This window comes from Vigna angularis, chromosome 10, assembly GCF_016808095.1.
Source record: "Vigna angularis cultivar LongXiaoDou No.4 chromosome 10, ASM1680809v1, whole genome shotgun sequence".
NCBI classification, from domain to species: domain Eukaryota; kingdom Viridiplantae; phylum Streptophyta; class Magnoliopsida; order Fabales; family Fabaceae; genus Vigna; species Vigna angularis.
The window spans coordinates 3,367,486-3,387,584 of record NC_068979.1 but is presented as its reverse complement, the minus strand read 5'-3'; the positions used below and the strand labels follow the sequence as shown (position 1 = coordinate 3,387,584).

The window sequence follows — 20,099 nt, the reverse complement described above, 5'->3', positions numbered from 1 at the left end:
ATTGTCCGAATGAATGGAGGTTACGAATGATAATGGTATGTTTATTATATTATTGAGTAATTTAACTTATAAGATGGAAGTTTGGTTATTAATTTAATTTACCATGATGTTTTGTATTGCATTAGCTCACCCTTGCTTTGTCTGTTGTTTGGTTGTTATTTTGTGTTATGTATTTTGATTGGCGATGATCATCCGGTGGATGGGAGCAGAAGTCAGTGATATGCCGGTGGAGCAAGCCTTAGATGGAGGATCGACTGAATAATAGTTTTAATAATGAAACCTATGTTTTTATTTCTGTTTTAAGGTGTGGAGTGTAATTAGTTTGATTTAACAGTGAGGGTTTGTATAATAATGAGGAAAACTCTTATTCCTCCTTCTATCAACTGTTCTATTGTATCAATGATGTAAGAACTCTATTATACTTTGATGCTATAATTATTGGGATGTTACAGTCTTTCATAATATATATATATATATATATATATATATATATATATATATATGTATATATATACATATATATGTATATATACATATATATGTATATATACATATATATGTATATATACATATATATGTATATATACATATATATGTATATATACATATATATGTATATATACATATATATGTATATATACATATATATGTATATATACATATATATGTATATATATGTATATATATATATATATATACGCGTGTGTGTATATAATCAAAATTTTAAACATGTCATAATTCTTTTATTAGTTCCATTAATATTTCAACTTAAAATATGTTTAGAAATCTCAAGCTTTTCGTGAACAAAATCATATCATCAACCGATTAATTTTAAAATAATTGTTGTAAGAATTGATGATTGTAGCATGTTAAAAAAAGTGATTGAATATTATTATAATTTTTTTTTATGTAGATATTATATATAAGATATAAGGTAGAATTATAATATATAATAAGATATAAATTTTGTTTTACATATGGATTATAGGATTAATTTAAGTTTAAAATTCACTTTATAAGTCTAATATAATAATTAGATTTATTGATTAGGTCTACCATGTCACCAATTTAAATGTGATAATATTTTACATAGATTGTAAATAAAATAAACTTACCATATAAAGTGGATGTAAACTCATTTATAATTTGATTTTATACTGTTTCTTTTCCAAAAAAACTACTCTACCACACTTCAAATATTAGGATGCAGTATATTGGTTGAAATTTAAGAAACCGGACCAAATTCCTCTAAGATGCAAATTGATTTATTATTTGTTGATATATATTTTTAAAAATATCTCGAGCTGATTTTGATAATTAATGATCATCTATATCTAAATGGTAAAATATATAAGGATAACAACTTTTTTTTAACAACAGGTCATGTGTCATCTATTTGAATTTAATTTTAAAAAATATTTAAAACGGATCAATCACAAACCATCGTATATTATATATATATATATATATATATATATATATATATATTTATTGTTGTAAAAAAAATCGTAAAAAAAAATTATTAAATTTCTTTTTCTAACATAAAAAGGAAAAAGTTTCATTAAACACCATAGTGATGCAGTGTCCCAAGCACCAATTATAATAATATTTATTATAATTTGAAACAGAACACCAACCATTTACTGTAAGAGAGTTGCATATCACACATAACCTATTTTTTCTGAAATTATGTGAATTTGGATTAGCAGCTAAAAAAATGTTCCTCTTGAGATTGAGAAACAGAAAGCAGTAAATGAAAAAAAAAAGTTATTCCATAGGGGCAAGGTTTGCATGTTCGCTGCTGCTCTTTTCACTGTTCACGATCACACTTTGTTAGTTTTTGCCACCGAATAATGAATGTCACTGTTGGAATTTGTTGTGTTGACGCTTCACAAATCACAGCTCATATAAATACGCAGCAGTATATGTATGTATATATATATATAGGTGTATATAAATATTATTAATTGAATAATAATAGACACATATGCAGAAGCATAACTTTTGGGTCGTGTGTGTCCTATTGGTGGAAGAATGCTTGTTACCTACTCCTTTTTAAGTTCCCAAATACCCCAAAACCAAACCAAACCAAACGAAACGTATCTCTGAGAGCATTGAGATGGAGCGCCACAAATGCAAGCTCTGTTCGAGAACATTCGCCAATGGCAGAGCCCTCGGTGGCCACATGAAGGCTCACTTAGCCACTCTTCCTCTTCCTCCCAAACCCCAACCTCTTCCTCAATCTATTAACACTTTCTCTTCCAATTCATCTTCACGTCAAGACATAGAAGAAGACCCTCATAATGAACAACAACAAAAGGCTCTCGTCAACTACGCCTTGCGAGAGAATCCCAAGAAATGTTTCAGGCTCGCAGATCCCGAGTTCGACTCCGGCGCCGTCGTGCAAGACAGGGAGAGCGAGACCGAGTCAAAGAACCCAACCCGCCGACGATCCAAGCGCCCACGCAGGCCCGCCAATTCATGGAGTCCCCCGAGCCCGTGAGCTCCGTCTCCGACACTTCCCCCGAAGAAGACGTGGCCATGTGTCTCATGATGCTGTCCAGAGACCGTTGGAGCAAGAACACCCACGCTGCTGTCGACAACAACAACCCCGTGGAGGACGAAGAAGAGAGATCACTGGAAGAGATCAAGTTCAGAAGAGTTCGCCGGAAGCACCAGTGCCAGAGTTGCCAGAAGACGTTTCGATCTTCGCGCGCATTGGGCAGTCACCGAAGCATTTGCGAAGGTTCGGGCAACGATAGTAAAATCTTCGAATGCCCCTTTTGTTCTAAGGTATTTGGGTCTGGTCAAGCTCTGGGTGGCCACAAGAGATCTCACATGGTACCTTCTTCCTCCTCCACTGCCAATGATTCCACCCGTTTCAAAGAAAGCTTCATAGATCTCAACTTCCCTGCTCCACCGGAAGAAGAAGACGACCTCAGCGTTGTTTCCGATGCCCAATTTGATGACTGATGAACTCATTACATGGGTAAAGTCTTCTCTTTTGATATATTATTTTGATTTTTTATAGTAGGTGAGAATTAATATTACATTGGGTTCATTGTTAGATCAAATGTTTTTGATGGTACAATGATAGTTCATAATTTATGTTTTCACCAACTGTCTGTTGTGCCTAACTCTGGAGTTATACATGCCACTGAATTGTGCTGGCTAACCATTAAAATCTGATCATCAACTAACATGACATTTAATACCAGTCTTAGCATTGTTCAAGATCATGATGAGTTGCTAAGTAACCCTGTTAAGTATCTGTATTGAGTTAGAAGTTTTAAAGGAAACCCAGTTGGGAGTGTTTTTTGGGATTTGGTTCATTGGTTGTGGACCAACAGCTTTGGGGTTTGAAAGTACTAAAGAGTTAAATTCCATTTTTGTGCTCTGGTTCTGTTTCACCTGTCCTTCCAGATGAAAAAAATAATATAAATCATTTGGTTTTCTTGGTCATTGTCTTTTGGATGAAATGGATTTGGAGAAGAAGAGTTAAATGACAGCAATGTAAACGCTGCAATTTGTTTCCTTTACGTGAATCTGGAGTTAGTTCCGTGATGACCGGAAGGATATATTGGGGGAAAACAATTGCTCCTGTTATTTCTCTCTTCTTTTTAGTTCTTTTGGTTGGAAATAATAGCTATATTTTTGTTTTATTATCAAAGACTTATCTTCGTTGTTGAACAAAAAAGAAGAATCCGAAGTACAGAGGGATGCCCCCCAGTCTACTGTTCTTATCAAAGAAATAGTCAGATTAACAGAACAAGAGAATCATATGTATTTACAGTTAGAATACTTGCAGTAAGATTTTATTCCTGGGTTATTTTTTATCTTTATATTTAGATTTAAAATGTTATTTAAAAGATTGAATTCAGTTTTTGTTAGATGAAGAACGAGTTGGTGTATATTTTTACTTTATGACAGTTAGAATGGAATAAAAAAAAAAAGCGGTGGGCTTTTGTTGATCATGTGATCTTGCTTCATAAAAACTTAACCAGAATAGTAACAGTGTTATTTGATATTTTGAGTGGAAAGTGGTAATGGTTTGTTACAGATGAATAAGAAGAGGTTTGAAGTTGAACTAATGAAAAATCGAAAAGATGTGTAGTTTGCCGTCACAAAACATCAAGAGGGAATCGACAAAATTTCCGTTACAAAAGTGTACTATGTTTCCATTATATCTCTTACAAAATGCTTATCGTCAAACCATATTAGATAAAAAATATTTCATTTTATTACTTTATGGGTTTATGTATCAAGATAAACAACTTCATTTTTAACTTGTAATAATATGACTTATTTAAAAAGCTTGTAAAATTAAGTGTAAAATATTTCTTTTACAAAAATATTTTTTTTACAACCTAACAATTGATTAAGTTAAAACAGGATGATTTTGTTTGTGTGTTTTTTTTAATAAAATAATCAGATTTTATTCTTTGTATGTTTGTCCAATCTACTTATTTTAAAAATAAGCCATTTTTTTTAATGAATAGAAGTCTATCTACTTTTTAAATAATTTGTTGTTTAAAAAATATTTATTTAAGAAAAATTTAGTTAAAGTTTGACCAAGTTATAATATTTATTTAAATGTAACTTTATTTAATATCTGGGTTAAAAGTCGCAAATTTTCTAAAAGAAAAGTTCTTCACGCTTATCTTTATTTCATTAGAATTCCTTATTCATTTTTCATATTAAAAAATATTTATAGTTTATTTGAATGAGATAATTAAAAAAAATTGTATTTTTATGAATTTAAAATTGTATAGAGTAAAATGAGTTATTTGAATGAATAAATTAAAATTAAAGAATTTTAAGATAATACTTTAAATAATTAAAACAATAAAATTTAAAATTCACTTAAAAAAATTAAAATTTCTTACTTTCTCTATACATACATATACATTAAAGAAAATATTAATCATTATTTGAATATTCAAATTTAACTAATATTATTTTAAGTTTTTAAAATAGAATTTTATCTTAAAAGAAAATTTCAGTTATTTTACAAATAAATAAAATATGTTTTAATTTTATTTTCAAATAAAAATTCAATGATTTGTTTAAAGAATTGTAAAGAATTCTCTTATCCAAACATAAAATTAAGTATTATTTTCAGAGTCTGAGCAAATTTTACTGTCACGTTTTCAATTATTTTAGAATTTCATAATTTTTTTATCCATATGTTTTTGTTAATTTCTTGTTTTGATTCTTATAAAATTTTAATTATATATTAAATTTGATTTTTTCCGCAGTTAATATATAAATTTGATTTTTTTTCACAGTTAATATATCACCCGTTTTATAGAAAATATTAACATATTTATTTGGATAACATTTTTATATTTTATTGCTGAATCTTATTGTATGATTTAGTAATGAATAATGTTATTTCTAAAAAAAAATCATTTAGTGTTAAGAATTTGATATCATATTAAAAAACAAATTTAAGCTTTTTTTTATGTATTTATCTGATATGCTTATTTTTAAAATAAGTAAATTTTTGTTATTTTAATATAATCAAATTCCATCTATTCCTTAAATAAGTGATTACTTAAAAAAGTCAGATTAAATTTAAAAATTTAGTGATGATAGATGCAATTACAATTTATAAAAAACAAAATTGTACGAAAAAAATGAATTTATTATTGTTTTAGCTAAAACAAGGATTTGACTCTTTACAGAATATTTATATATTGGTAGTATTAGTTAAAAAAAAAGCAGGCATAAACTAGGATAGAATAAAATATATAGTTAACAAAGATTAAATTTAATTACAATTACAGTTTTTAATAATAATAATATTATTATTATTATTATTATTATTATTATTATTGAATCTCACTGGCTAATATGGAGGGTTAAATCCAAAATTGGGTTTCAATAATTTAATTTACATATTTTCTTATCTTTTCTTGTGTTATATTAATTTTTATGTGAAAATTTGTTTGAATGTCATAACAAGAGATTGAATTATCTATGGTGGAAATTAAATTATTTAATTACGATAAAAAGATAAAATAATTTACTATATATATATATATAATAATAATCTTATTTTTCTTGTCATTTGTGTCGTATTTTTATGTTTGTCATTCGGTTTGCATTTGCTCTTACAATATGGGAACTTTTGTGAGTACCTCTTATATAGGGATCACCATTTGCACTAGTTTTTTCTTTTGTTTAGGATAATTATTTAGTTTTTTTTTTCAACATTTAGTTTATATCAATGTTTTAGATAAATTTCACTTTACTTTTTTACTTAGTTTCAAGAAGGACAAAATGTCTATAATGTAAAATTTTACGTAAAACATTCATATATATATATATATATATATATATATATATTCATATATGGTTAAGCTTTTCTTTCTAAAATACTTTTATTTTAGTTTTAAATAAATAAAGTAAATATACTGAACTTGCAATATAAAAAAAGCCAGCTTTTTAATAATAACTTCACAATGAACTATGGTTTTATTAAGATTAAAAATGGATTTAAAAAAAATCATCTTACTGAAACTAAAATTAAAATATTCTTAGGAATCTATAAACATTACTGTGCACTCAAATTTTCTTCAAATTTAGGTCAGAAGAGGTTGGTTTTTTTTTTCAGGTCTAACTCATAGTGATGCCCTTAACTTTCTTAACTTTCTAAAAGAGTGTTGTGACCATTTCAGCTAGCTCGAGGTTCCTCAGTTGTCTGACCATTATTGCAACATCAAGATTTATGTGATAAGATATTTGTTTGAAAAAATCATACTGTTCCCCTTACTTTATCGGAAGATTCTCACTATTGTAAATACTATATTAGTATAGAAAAAGGAACAATTACAAATTAAGGTGGTTGCTAATAGTGTTGTAAATTAAGTATATACAAAGAAAATAAATCTCCCATACATATCTAGAGTAAGAACCGTCTTAAATATTTTGAGGAGAAAAAGATCATTGACAATGGCAGTGCAGTACATGGCCTATTCTGTTTCCATTTGTCATTTGTCAGGCCCAATCCAATAAGAATGTCTTAGGTTCCCTTGACAACTATGAAATGAAATTTTCTTTTTATTTCCTCAATAAACTTGGGACAAACAAAACTACTATAGACTAGCAAAGAGGATTTGCCGAAGATTTTATCTTTAGAGGATATGATATGAAGCTTTGAACATGCTGGAGAAGCATTGAAGCTGTTCTATCAATGCTGATGCGGCGATTACTTCTCTGCAGATTCATTGGAACTTAAGAAAATGGGATATTCCTTACTGATGTATGGAAAATGGGATAATTATGACATTAAATTCATTAAAAGCAAACTAAAACAATAACTCTGAAAAGTTGCAATAATAAAAAAGTTAATTACTTTAACAAAATAAAACACTGATTACTTGTACTTGTACTGGGACAGATCACCTACTTACCAACATCAACAACAGATAAGCCAATGATGTTTTTTGGGTAACTTTATTTACATATTTTCGAATTGTTTGCAAAAGATTGAAAAATGATTTGGATGGACGTTAGGTACAATTATATGAAGTCATTTTAGAACATGGCCTTGTTTGATCAGGAACGCTTATTAAGGCCATGAAAAAAACGGTGTTTTCTCCTCTTCGAATGCCTCCGTGATTGTTTTGTCATGACAAAGGGTGCAAATTGAACCTATACAGGAATAAATTACCATTAAATTACACTGTTAAAGATATCATCCAATTAGTGGACAAGGGATGAAAAGCAAAGGAATTTTTGTAAATAACTTTCAACAAAGAAATAACAATACAAAAAACAAAAAGAGCTGCATAAACAGAAACTTCTTGTAGTCAAATTCTACATTCATAAAAAGAATGGGTAGGACAAACTAAGCAAATATTTCTATATGAAATGGCATGCACCAAAAACTAACATAATGCAAAAAAGTAGGATGCAAGGAAACCGTATCATTTTTCACACAAAAAAAAGGTTATCAAAGCTTTTCTTAAGACTGATTTGAACATAAACATAATGAGAATCAGCATAATAAAAAAATGCAACAGAAAGAACGAGTCTTTTAAGGATATGTAATACTTAAATTCATATATTGGAAAAAGAAAATATAAAGAAGTTAGGAGAGAAGAGATACAAAATAAATTTGAACACAGAATAATGCAAAGAACATACCTGAGAATTATTTCGTACACCAAAATTTTGGAGTGCATCATTATCATCTAGGAGCTTGTTGTTATGGTATGACAAACAATAATTTGCCCATACATGTTTCCTGCAAATGCATAAGTTTTTTAAATAGAGGGACACAAAATCAGGATTTCCTAAGATGAACTTTTGCAATCTAATCAAATATTACACCATTGTTAACAAAATTACTCACAATGACTAAAGCGATATTGCTATGAGCAATAACTTCTGGAATACAGTAAAGAAGTTCACTAACTATTTTTATCATTTTGAGAAAGGAGAAATGATTGTGGACTAGAGAGAAAAGGAAGACTGTAACTCACCAAGAAATGTGGCGGTGACCCATGCCAGATTGTTCCATGTCATTTACCTTCCTCTTGATGGCAAGTTTCAAATCCTTGACTGTTGCTGAATTCATCACGATCACGTCTTATACCACCAAAATAACTAGTGAATCAGAACTTTAAACACGTCATTTAAAATTTTCAAAACTTATTAGTAATGTGAATATTACCAAGAGTAGACCCATCCAATTTCAAGACAGAAATGCGCATGGCACTACCCAATTCAAGGCTAATGAGAGTGTCAACATCTGCCAAAGTTGGGTTCTTGGGAACATCAGAAAGTATAGGGTCATCTAGCAAGTTTGTCAGCAACGAGTTCAGCCTTGCCTTCTTTATGCTGCTCTTGTTATATTCTTCCATTTATCTTCTCTCAAGCTTCCCTAAGGAACTATCTTTCTGGTCAGCCTGCATATAATTGAGGGAACACACTAGTTCTTTAAATACATGTATTCAAATCCAACAATACATATTCTGTTTGACCTAGACATAGTAAAATGAATATCCTTTATTACCAAATAAATCTGGCTACAAATTATTTTAAAAAAAACACCAGCATAATGCAACAACACATCAACTTTTCCTCCAAATTGAATCGAAAGAATAGTTTCTCAGTCTCACCATTTCTTGAATTATATCATGAAAAATAATTACTACAAACACACAGGTTATTTGAAGAGTACCAATTATTCTAAGTACACAACTTCAAATGGTGTTCAGGATATTCTTTCTTATTTATCCAGAACAATAAAGGATAATATGATATCACTGAACGCCAAAATCCACATGGGTTTTGTTAGGAAGCTAAAAGCTACACTGCTCTAAAATATCTCAAACTGCCATTAAAGCTATGAAGAAGCTAAAAGATAAATATTGATCTTTTTCATTCCTTCCTCTTTGTAAAGAGAAATACACTTTTATAACCCAAAATATACCAATTGAATAATAATAACCTATAAATATCATCATCTAACAAATTTTGGAATTAGTTTGCAGTGCCGTACATGTTGAGATAACGTACCTTCTTTTTAAATTATTATTTTTTCAGAAATAGACTTCAACTTCCTTGTTATAAGTCTTTCTAGTTGGTTTTGGTTTAGTCTCCCATTTTTTTTCTCCTTTATTTTATAGATTGGGCAGCAGCAGATGATTTTTGCTAATTGTGGCATCAACATAGTTAAGATGTCAATTAACACTATGATGCTTTAGCACTACAATTCTATTAAAAAAATATTATAACTACGAGAAAGCTAAGAAATATCCAGTATAAAAAAGGGGTTAAATAGTTTATTTAGGAAAGCTTATCACATTCAGTCATATCAATTTGGCTGTGTCCAACTTGCTTAGAGACATGCAAGTCAATCATTTCACTCCTTAATCGCTCAACCTCATCCCATCTCTCAGCTTCAGCATAAATGTTAGATAACAACACATAATCTCCGTCTGATAGACTTTTCAATTTGGCAAGTTGTAGGAATGACACCTTAGCCAGCTCCATGTTCCCTTGTGTCCTACAAGCACCCAGCAACGTTCTCCATAAAATGGATCTATTTTGGAAAGGAGAAGTCCTGATCATCTGATGTGCCTCTTCCAGCAAACCAAATCTACTAAAAAGATCAATCATGCAACCATAATGCTTGATTTCGGGCACAATTTTATACTTCACCATATGATCAAAATACCATCTTGCTTTATCTACCCAACCCTTATGACTACAAGCAATCAAAACACCAATAAATGTTACTCGATTCGGCCTAACAGTACCAAGCCCGCATTCCATCTCTGAAAACAACGTCAGAGCTTCCTCACAGTAACCGTGGACAGCCAAACCAACAATCATAGCATTCCAACAACTCGTAGTTTTTATCCCCATCCCTCTAAATACCTCCCAAGCTGAACTCAAATTTCCACATTTAGAATACATATTCAGAAGGGCGTTTCCCAAATACCCTTCAATCTTATGCTCAGACGCTTTGAGAGACTCGTGTATTTTGCTTCCCATTTCTAGTGCACCAGTTTCGGCACAGGCACCCAGAACTGAAATAAACGTCACTTCGGTGGGTCTTATTTTAGCGTTTTGCATCTCAGAAAACAGTGTCAATGCTCCTGCATAATCCTTAACGGACACAAAACCAGCAATCATAGAATTCCAGGACACAACATCCCTCTCGGGCATAACTTGGAACACCCTTCTTGCACCCTCAATATCACCTGACCTGATGTACCTTCCAATGACAGTGTTCCATGAAACAACATTCTTGAGTGGCATTGATTCAAGAAGGTAATCAGCTGACTTAGAATTGTTGACACGATGGTATGCCGATATCATGATATTCCAAGAAACCAAACTTCTGTTACTGATTTCATCAAACAAGTGTTGGGCAACATGGACCAATCCACATTGAGAGTACATATAGAGCAAAGAGTTCTGAATTGAGGGGTCTTGATCAAACCCCAGTTTGATAACAGTACAGTGAACTTCACCCCCTTTGGAAACAATAGTGATCTCATCGCACTCACCAAATTCTTGGACAAACTTGTATGCTCTAGAGCAAGCCTTGAGCACAAAGTTGTAGGTGAAATGGTCAGATACAACATCTGAGGTCTGCATGTGGCTGTATATGTATAGAGCTTGAAGAGGGAAGGAAGACTTGGCAAAGGCTCGAATCATAGTGTTGCAAAGGAAGGAGTTGTTCATAGAAGTTTGTAGGAAGAGGGAATGAGCATGGGAGAGGTCTCCCGTAGGAGAAAGTGCGGAGAAGAATATTAACCTATCAATGAAAGGAGTATGGGTTTGAAAGCCTGCTTTGGTGATAATGGCTTGGACTTGTGTCAGTTCCAACATGGAACAGAGGTGCTCAAGCACATACCTTATGCGTGAATATGTTCCTAACATTTGTGCTGTGTCTCGCTGTCACTACAAGTATTCATATAAATAAACTATAAGTATTCATATGAAAATTGAGTGGTATTTCTATGAAAAAAAAAAGATTCTATAAACAAGACCGAGCATCGTCAAGGTTGAGGATGTGGAAAGCTGAAAATCCAAATTACTATGGATTTGAACTAGATATGAGAAATAATATAGCAGAGGCTTCAGTTATATGAGAAATATCGATCATAATTCTCGGGTTTTTACTCTAATTATAGGGTTACTCCATTATCTACCATGTAACAGATGATATCAAATTCCACCTTGTTAAAAATTCTCAAACTTTTTACCACATTGGTGCAAAAATCTTAAGGCAGAGAAATTACCAGGCAATGCAAGTTCAAAGGCTTTCGTTGTAGAGCATCAATGTGATTGATTGCTAAAGCCCAACCCAAAAGCACTGATTTCCTTCCAGCATGAAGGAGCAATAATATTAAAATTGTATACGAAAAATCTGGCTTGATGTTTGATAAGCTAGCAATAGAACCGTTCACACAACATGATAAAAAAACATAAAACAAAAAGGAAAACAAAGATAAATCAAATAAGAAAGTAGTCACATATTCTTCAAGCCTCAACCTCACTTCTCAGACGAGTTGGGACCCCTCTTCTTGCCAAATCCCACCACTACAACAACATAAACCGAACCCCTCGTCAGAGACCGCACAATTATCCATCTTCTACTTTCGTAACACACTTCATATCACTCAATAGTACGAAATGGGAATTGAAGCGAAAATTAGGGTTTGAGAAAATACCGGCGGTGACGAATCGGCGATTGTACTGCATCCTCTCGTGGGCGCGTCCACGAGGCTTCTTCTTTTTGTCCTGTTTAGCTACTTTGGGGTTTGGCCTCTGACTTTGCCGGCACGTGCAAGCGATCCGTGAACCTTACCTACAAATTGCGTTATGTGTGATTCGTTGTGCACGAGAAAGAAACACAATCATACCTCATTTTCAAACAGGAGCCATAACTTAACTCACCCATCACAGCGACGATGAATTTCTCTTCTGATTAAATTGGGCTCTACATTGAAAAATTGGGCTGATTAAATTGAATCTATTGAGCTGCAGGGCTGAATCTATAAAAAAATTGGGCTGATTAAGTGGCCGCTGGAAATGGGCTGATTTTGAGTTTGGGCCTGCGTTTAATTGAACCTGTGCGTTTTGGCAAATGACTTTGCTGCCTTTGAAGGGGGTCCAGACGGCGCGTCACATTTGGAAGAGAAGGAAAACCCAGCAGCAAGGGTTCCAGAGAACGCGAGAAAGAAAGAAGAGAACGAGGGAGGAAGAAACTTGGCTTGTGCTCGTGTGCCACTTACCCAGAGAGAAGGTGATGTTAATTCTAATTTTCATGCATTGCTTTTATGTTTTGGCATTTACTTTGATGTAATTTTAGGTACTTTTATGAATTGATGGAGTATATAATTCTTTAAGTAGTTGCTATTAGAATCCATTGTTTTGATTGAAAGTAGCTTAGGTCATTTTATTTTGATTTTGATTGTAATGGTTAGAGTTTAGGTATTGTTCTGCATATTTTGGTTTTTGTTAAGAATTTTGGAGATTGTAGTGTAGAATAGGTTTTATGAACATTGATTGAATGAATAAGTGGAAAGAGTCAAAACATGTTCTGAAAATTGAACAAGAATACCCCAAGGTGGGTTTCAAACTTAACAGGATTTCTTCCTGAACACTCTTAGCACACTTTCATCCAATTCAATGTGCATTTACCCATGAAATCATTTCTGTGTATATCTTTAGCTTCATTCTTTAATTTCTTTACATTTGTTGAATGATTTGTAGGTTAGTTTTAGTTTAAATAGAACTCCTATTATGTTGAATGTGTTCTTTTAAATCAAGTCCTGCTTCTGTTTACATTTCCATTTTACAGGTTCTTTAGCTATTTGATTAATCTGATTAGCACTTGTGTTTTTTAGATTATATCATGCATGTTTCATTTCCTTCCATATCATTAGATCCAGTTAGTATTAGGTTCTGTTTCTGTTTTAGGTAGTTTAGACTTTTATTTTCTTTTCTTTTATTTCATTTCATATTTCTTTCTTCTTTTAAACAGTAAAGATTTTAGATTTTCTCTTTCCTTTTTAGTTCCATTCGTATTAATTGTCCCCACCTAGTTTAGATAATTAGTAAATAATAAAAGATCTTAACTCTACACCTTAAACTTAATTTTAGTTGAGTCCTAAGATTGACATCTTGGTTGCCCTATGCTACATTAGTGGGGACCAATTTTGTTCTGCTTTAAACTGCTAAAAAGTAGTTTAACAGCGGGTAGAGAAGGAAGAGAAGGCAATGTGAGGAGGAATTGACTTACAAATGTGCAATGTGATGATATCTTACATTTTGAAAAGAGGATAAACAGAAGAAATTGAAACAAAACATTGAATTATTGGAGTTTATTTCTGATTCTTTTGTCCATGAAACCTCTTGGATATAAATCCTTAATGTTTGGCTAGGCCTATGGAGGCCAGTAGCAAGAAGGCAGTTTCTGCTTTTAGAGAGGTCATACAAGCTCCATCCAAGGTAGATTAAGATTTATTTGTTCCTTGTAAAGAGTGTAATGCTCTATTTATTTATTTTTTAAATTTATGTTAGTGCCTTTCATGGAATTCATTGAGTAGTTAGTTTAACTCCTCAAAGTATAGTGAGGCCCTGTAGTAGCTTGATTAACATTTTAATATTTTAGACCTACTATACTAGGCTACTACCTTGTAGTGCCATTTGCAAGCTTATGTAGATTAGGAACATCAATTGCTTACTTGATTGTCTCACACATTAACACACATTATTGGGACTCTGGAGTCATGTAAGTCATTGTTAGAAGTATTAAAATATAGAAGCATTAAGCTGACACACACTATTAAGACTTTGGGTGGTGTGTTGTAGATTTAGGGTATGAGATGGGTTAAGTGAGTTACTGCAATGGTTTTTACCATGGAAGTGCTCATTGGAAGTGTTAAACTATAAAGATGAAGAGAAACATTGAACTGAAATGTTGTGTGGTTTATTGATAGCTCTTTGGCAAGTATACCAAATCATTCCAAGTAATAAAGGGAATAAGTACCAATATCGTCTCCCAAGGGAATTTGAGTTACGTTATCTAATCGAGTTGTTCATCAAAATCAATTTAATGACAATGGAAATTTGATTCATGTAAACTAAAAGTAATGAAATTAACAAAATATTAAAATTTGAATTTAAAGTTGAAAGTAAGCTTCGTTGGAATTGAGTTCATGACTAACATTACAGTAACTTATGAACAATAAAATATGCGTTCAAACATTAACATGACTGTATCTTGGTTTAATCCCTTAAAACAAGTTCTAAAGATATATGTTCAATTATTAATTCCTTAAGTAATTAAACATAACCCTTGCATTAAAATCTGATGTTTATAAATGACCAAAAGAATTGAGACTATTCCTAGCATCGTTCCTTTTGGTTGCTTTTCTTACATTCATACTCAAATTTACTTCCCAGTACAACTTGAATATATAAAATATATCATACTCCCGTATAATGACAAGTAAAACAAGAAAAGCATATGAACACAAATATATATTAAACAGGAAGATTACATCAAATGTTATTCATTACATTCAATTCCAACGAAAGAAAGAATTAGCTACTCCTAGTCATCTAGAACGTACACAGTTTTGCAACCCCTTGCATACAATGTTGTTTGAATGCCTTGAAGTGGTCTCTTGATCGTCTCCTGAAATTCTCCAGTATTTTTCGTACTATGTTTGTCAGAAGATCCGATATTTCTTTCTGTCTCGACTTTTAAAACCAACTTCCTTTAATTAATTCGCTCAGCGCACAACTATGCATGCACTGAGCGAAAATCTCAACTGCACACCTCCAACTGACGCCATTCGCTCAACGCATAGTTCTGGTGCGCTAAGCGGAAGTCTTCATTTTGGTTGAGCAACAATTGGCATGCGCTTAGCGAGACAGTGCTGTCAACACTCCAAATAATGTATAGATTCCTGTACAATTTATTACACAACTTTCCTACTTCTAATTACAACTTTTCAATGAGGAAACACATGAATAATTACAACTTTGAGCTCATTTATAAGTATGAAAACAAGTATTTTTCACACTTATCATTTATTTATATTGAGAGAAAGAAATCAGTACAATACATGAAGGGTATTTGATATCCTCTAATAATAAAGATATGATTTTGATATCTGTAATTATAACACTCTCCTTCAAGTTAGAATATATAAGTCAAATGTATTCAGCTTGCTATAGAATTGATCATTGGTCATCTTAGAGATGAAGTGAATGTTTGCTAGTTGTTCACTAGATTTTAAAACTGATGATTACTGTTCTTTTCATTTTATATGTCTGTATATTAGTCTGAGTTTCTAAACCGTTAATAATGTCAGTGTGTACGTGATCCACGATTTGAATCTCTTTGTGGTACACTTGACCGTGAAAGGTATGTTGAACTCTGGACATTTTCTTTGGAATTAGTATTTACTCACATAATTGATACTTCTAGCTTATGTCATAGGCTCATAGCATTGCTTTCTGCCGATTTTATTTCATGATTACTGGTAACTAGAATTTATACTATTTAATGCAAGAGGGTTTTTTGTTCCTGTTTATTTTTGAACAGTGCATTCGACTGAATCTGGAAACTTCTCTTGTAATATATAATACTTGGACTGGCAAGTTTAATATTCAATTATTTTAGTTGGATATGAAAACTAGAATGAATACTTACATGTCTGTTTTCATACTGTCTTAATATTCATTCTCATCTTATTCTATTTAACTTATTAAATAGTGGAGACCTTATATTCATTGCCTTGGAAAGTTAAACCTTATATTCCAAACCTTTTTTTTTTCTGCTCATAGCTTCTATGTAGGCCAATAGTACTTTAAGCACTTTAATTATTACTTGCACTCTTCTCATATCTGCTATATGGTAAATTTTGTTCGATAAATTGTCTTAGCAGTTAATTTGTATTGTTACTAGGCCAATCATCAATTTATAGTAATTGAGCAACATCAGAGTTGTTATGTTATCTCTGATAAATTCTGGTTTACTGCATAATTTTTTTCAATTGACATTTTATTATGCTATCCTAGTTTGATTCGACTTGATCGATATCTTATGAAGGTATACGTTGCTTATCTTGAAATGTTACAAATAATATGGTTCAACTGAAAACGCATGAATTATTTCTTCATGTTTCAGGCATCTGTGCAGGCTGATGACTTAAAGAGTTTTGAGAGAAGTTTCCCTTTGACAGGGGAGAGCTTAGATTCTAGGGGCCTTTATTTGTATGATGACCGTTTCGGTTCATTATATGGTTTGGTAGGGTGATTTCACCGGACATAGCCAAATATTTGCTTGGGCCAGACTTTATGGAAGGTATTGTGTGTCCAGATTTAAGAAAAACCTTATTTTTGACTTGATGTAATCATAAATTTCTGGTTTGCTACAATGTTAATTACCTTACTTAATACTTATATGTCTGTGAAACTGGTTGGATGAGAAAAACTGTTACCAAGAAAGCATGACCTATTGTAGTTGTGGGTTTAAGCTTGTACATGATATTAAACCACATGTTATCATGTAGTTCACTGAAGTGTACTATAGTAAACTAAAAATTAGTTCACTAAACTGCACTGCACTATAAGTGAACTAAAAAATAGTTCAGTTCAGTTCATCTAAACTACTTTTTGGTTACCTAAACTATTTTATAGTTAACTATAAATTTTTATAGTACAGTGCAGTATAGTGCACTTTGCCCACCCCTAATTCTTGGTACCAAGGCAAGCCACTGCAGACGGTTCACAATTTCATCCTCTTGGGTGTGTGCGCTCTGATATAATTTGTTTTTTCTAAATTTATCTTCTTTCATTTGTTGTGTGATGCTATAATAATTTATATTTTCTAATTTGTTGGATATGTTATGTCATTCTCCTCCATTCACGTATCTTTGTTTTTGGTACAATTTGGTTTTATATTGCGTCTTGAAACGATTATGAGATATAATATGTGTTTTGTTGTATGAGTAATGGGCTTTAAATTATTATATAACCTCAATTCCATATTATTGATGGTGTGTTATACGTGTATGACACAGTATGATGTAATTTCCTTTACTTTTAGTTACGAGTTTATGTAAATTATGGTGTTTGACAACCTTGGCAATACTGATAAAGGTTCAACTATTCAAAGTGTACTAAACCATTAAACAAGAAAACATTAATGAAACACTGATTATCGAAAACAAATTCAATCATTTCTAGTGAATAAAAAATATGCATAATTTGATTTGCTCTGACGATATATACCAATTAACTGTGCTTTTTTTATTAGTTCTGTCTGATGTATTATTCTGTTTCTAATACAAACACAGCTCATTGCAGTTTATGTTTGCCATCAATGATGATCTCTAGTATTTATTAACTGACCTTCAAGGGAAGGATTCAGTGAGCAATGGTTATAGACAAATTTACTGGATCTGTTAAAGGTAAGAAAACTTTTTCCATCCATAAGTTGTAACTGTGCTTCAACATATATCTATAAAATAGTAAATAATCCTTGTGATGCTTAGGATTTGATTTATTTTTTTAAACCTTCACATTTTTTTATTGTTATTATTACATCAAAATTTTATCTGCTTGACGTTTTCTTTTGACTGTGCTCTCTTTGTTTCCATCAACTCTTGATAACTGACAATATCATTAATTACTCAATATCATTAACTACTCAATATCTCTCCTCATCAGCATATAATTTAGTTATCCATCTTGTGCTCTATATTCTTTTGTAACTCACAGGTTTAGCCTTTCAGTCGTTGAACATATCTACAATTTCAGAGCTGTTGAGTAAACAACACTGGTCAGAGCTCAGACCCCTTTTTAGAACAACTAAACCTGCAATATACATTGACCAATTGTTCAATGCGGGGGTTGATTCAGAGCTTGTTTTAAGGTTCTTTCAGTGGTCTCAGAAAGAGTTTAGAATTTCATATGGTCTTGAAACTACTGCCAAAATTTTACATCTTCTAGCAAATTCAAAAAGGTACTCTAAAGTCAGGTCCTTTTTGGATAAATTTGTGAAGAACGAGAAGCATGCAGTTTCTTCTATTTTTCACTCTCTCTTGTCTGTTAGTGTCCGGCCGTATACAAATGCTCTAATAATTGATATGTTGATCCTAGCATATGCAAGAAATTTGAAAATTCGTGCTGCCTGTGAAACATTTAGGCGATCTCATGATTATGGATATAAGTTATCACTGATTTCATGCAATTCGTTGCTGAGTGGTCTGGTGAAGGAGAATGAAACAGGAGAAATGGAATACGTGTACAAGGAAATGGTAAAGAGGAGAATTCTGCCTAACTTGACAACATTTAATATTTATATCAATGGTCTCTGTAAAGCTGGTAAGTTGAATAAGGCAGAGGATGTCATTGAAGACATTAAAGCCTGGGGATTTTCTCCAAATGTAGTTACTTATAATACTCTGATTCATGGGCATTGCAAGAAGGGCAGTGCTGGAAAAATGTACAGAGCTGATGCCATTTTGAAGGAAATGCTTGCTAATAAAATTTCCCCAAATGAGAGATCCTTTAATTCTCTTATTGATGGTTTTTGTAAGGATGAGAATGTGTTGGCTGCAAAAAAGGCTTTAGAAGAGATGCAAAGACTGGGACTGAAACCTAATTTAGTTACTTATAATTCGCTGATAAATGGTTTATCTAATAACGGGAAGCTAGATGAGGCCATTGCTTTGTGGGATAAGATGGATGACCTAGGTTTGAAGCCAAATATTGTTACTTATAATGTTCTTGTTAACGGGCTTTGTAAGAGGAAGATGACGTGGGAAGCAAGAAAACTCTTTGATGATATAGCTAAACAAGGTTTGGTACCCAATGCAATAACATTTAATACATTGATTGATGCATTCTGCAAAGACGGGATGGTGGAAGAGGCATTTGCTCTGCATAAATCGATGCTAGAAGAAGGGATTATTCCAAATGTTTCAACCTATAATACCTTAATTGCAGGTTTGTGCAGGAACCAGAACGGGAGAGTTGCAAAGGATCTTCTTAATGAAATGCTGACCTATGGCCTGAAAGCTGATGTTATAACATATAACATCTTAATAGGTGGATGTTGCAAAGACAATGAATCAAGTAAGGCAGAAAAATTACTTGGTGAAATGCTCAACGTCGGTGTCAAACCTAATCATATAACGTATAATACTTTGATGGATGGATATTGCATTGAGGGAAATGTGAAGGCAGCATTGAAGGTCAGGACCCAGATGGAGAAAGAAGGGAAGTGGGCAAATGTTGTTACTTATAATGTACTGATTAAAGGATTTTGTAGAACAGGTAAGCTAGAGGATGCAAACAGGCTTCTTAATGAGATGTTGGAAAAAGGTTTGAATCCGAATCGAGTTACCTACGATATTGTAAGATTGGAAATGTTGGATAAAGGTTTTATTCCAGACATAGAAGGGCATTTATATAATATTTCTAGCATGTCTTGACATGAAAGAAATTTCATTTTTAGTCTATTAGAGTTGGGCTTCATGAAATTTTTTTACTGAATTGGTATATATTTAGAAAGTTTACAATTCTTATTTTCGGCCTTTTTCTCT

At 32.1% G+C, this 20,099-nt stretch overlaps 3 protein-coding genes and 2 pseudogenes across 7 annotated transcripts; 2 read left to right on the top strand and 3 right to left on the bottom strand.

The window, feature by feature from the left end:
• The first annotated feature begins 1,981 nt into the window (after positions 1–1,981).
• Positions 1,982–3,175, top strand: LOC108335299 (zinc finger protein ZAT1-like; annotated as a pseudogene).
• A 4,160-nt stretch (positions 3,176–7,335) lies between these two features.
• On the bottom strand, positions 7,336–8,873 carry LOC108335097 (U11/U12 small nuclear ribonucleoprotein 25 kDa protein). Its single transcript, XM_017571036.2, has 4 exons — positions 8,684–8,873; positions 8,493–8,598; positions 8,155–8,254; positions 7,336–7,659 (listed from the first exon to the last, which is right to left on the bottom strand). The coding sequence occupies exons 1-4, from the start codon at positions 8,871–8,873 to the stop codon at positions 7,564–7,566; spliced, it is 492 nt and encodes a 163-aa protein (XP_017426525.1). The 3' UTR covers positions 7,336–7,563.
• LOC108334757 (pentatricopeptide repeat-containing protein At4g18840) lies at positions 8,872–12,008 on the bottom strand. Of its 2 annotated transcripts, XM_052870152.1 has the most exons (4): positions 11,769–12,007; positions 11,381–11,427; positions 9,994–11,281; positions 8,872–8,941 (listed from the first exon to the last, which is right to left on the bottom strand). In XM_052870152.1, the coding sequence occupies exons 2-4, from the start codon at positions 11,404–11,406 to the stop codon at positions 8,894–8,896; spliced, it is 1,362 nt and encodes a 453-aa protein (XP_052726112.1). In that variant the 5' UTR covers positions 11,407–11,427; positions 11,769–12,007; the 3' UTR covers positions 8,872–8,893. The 2 variants fall into 2 exon arrangements, with proteins under 2 accessions (XP_052726112.1, XP_052726111.1); XM_052870151.1 differs by having other exon boundaries at positions 8,925–11,427; positions 11,769–12,008.
• A 14-nt stretch (positions 12,009–12,022) lies between these two features.
• Positions 12,023–12,556, bottom strand: LOC108335100 (40S ribosomal protein S30-like; annotated as a pseudogene).
• LOC108335096 (pentatricopeptide repeat-containing protein At1g09820) lies at positions 12,489–19,999 on the top strand. Of its 4 annotated transcripts, XM_052870150.1 has the most exons (6): positions 12,489–12,775; positions 13,917–13,983; positions 15,858–15,910; positions 16,676–16,852; positions 17,857–17,960; positions 18,271–19,999. In XM_052870150.1, exons 5-6 carry the CDS (start codon positions 17,927–17,929, stop codon positions 19,986–19,988), a joined length of 1,752 nt encoding a protein of 583 aa, XP_052726110.1. In that variant the 5' UTR covers positions 12,489–12,775; positions 13,917–13,983; positions 15,858–15,910; positions 16,676–16,852; positions 17,857–17,926; the 3' UTR covers positions 19,989–19,999. The 4 variants fall into 4 exon arrangements, with proteins under 4 accessions (XP_052726110.1, XP_017426523.1, XP_017426522.1 ...); XM_017571034.2 differs by lacking the exon at positions 13,917–13,983; XM_017571033.2 differs by lacking the exon at positions 13,917–13,983 and having other exon boundaries at positions 17,847–17,960.
• The last annotated feature ends 100 nt before the right edge of the window (positions 20,000–20,099 follow it).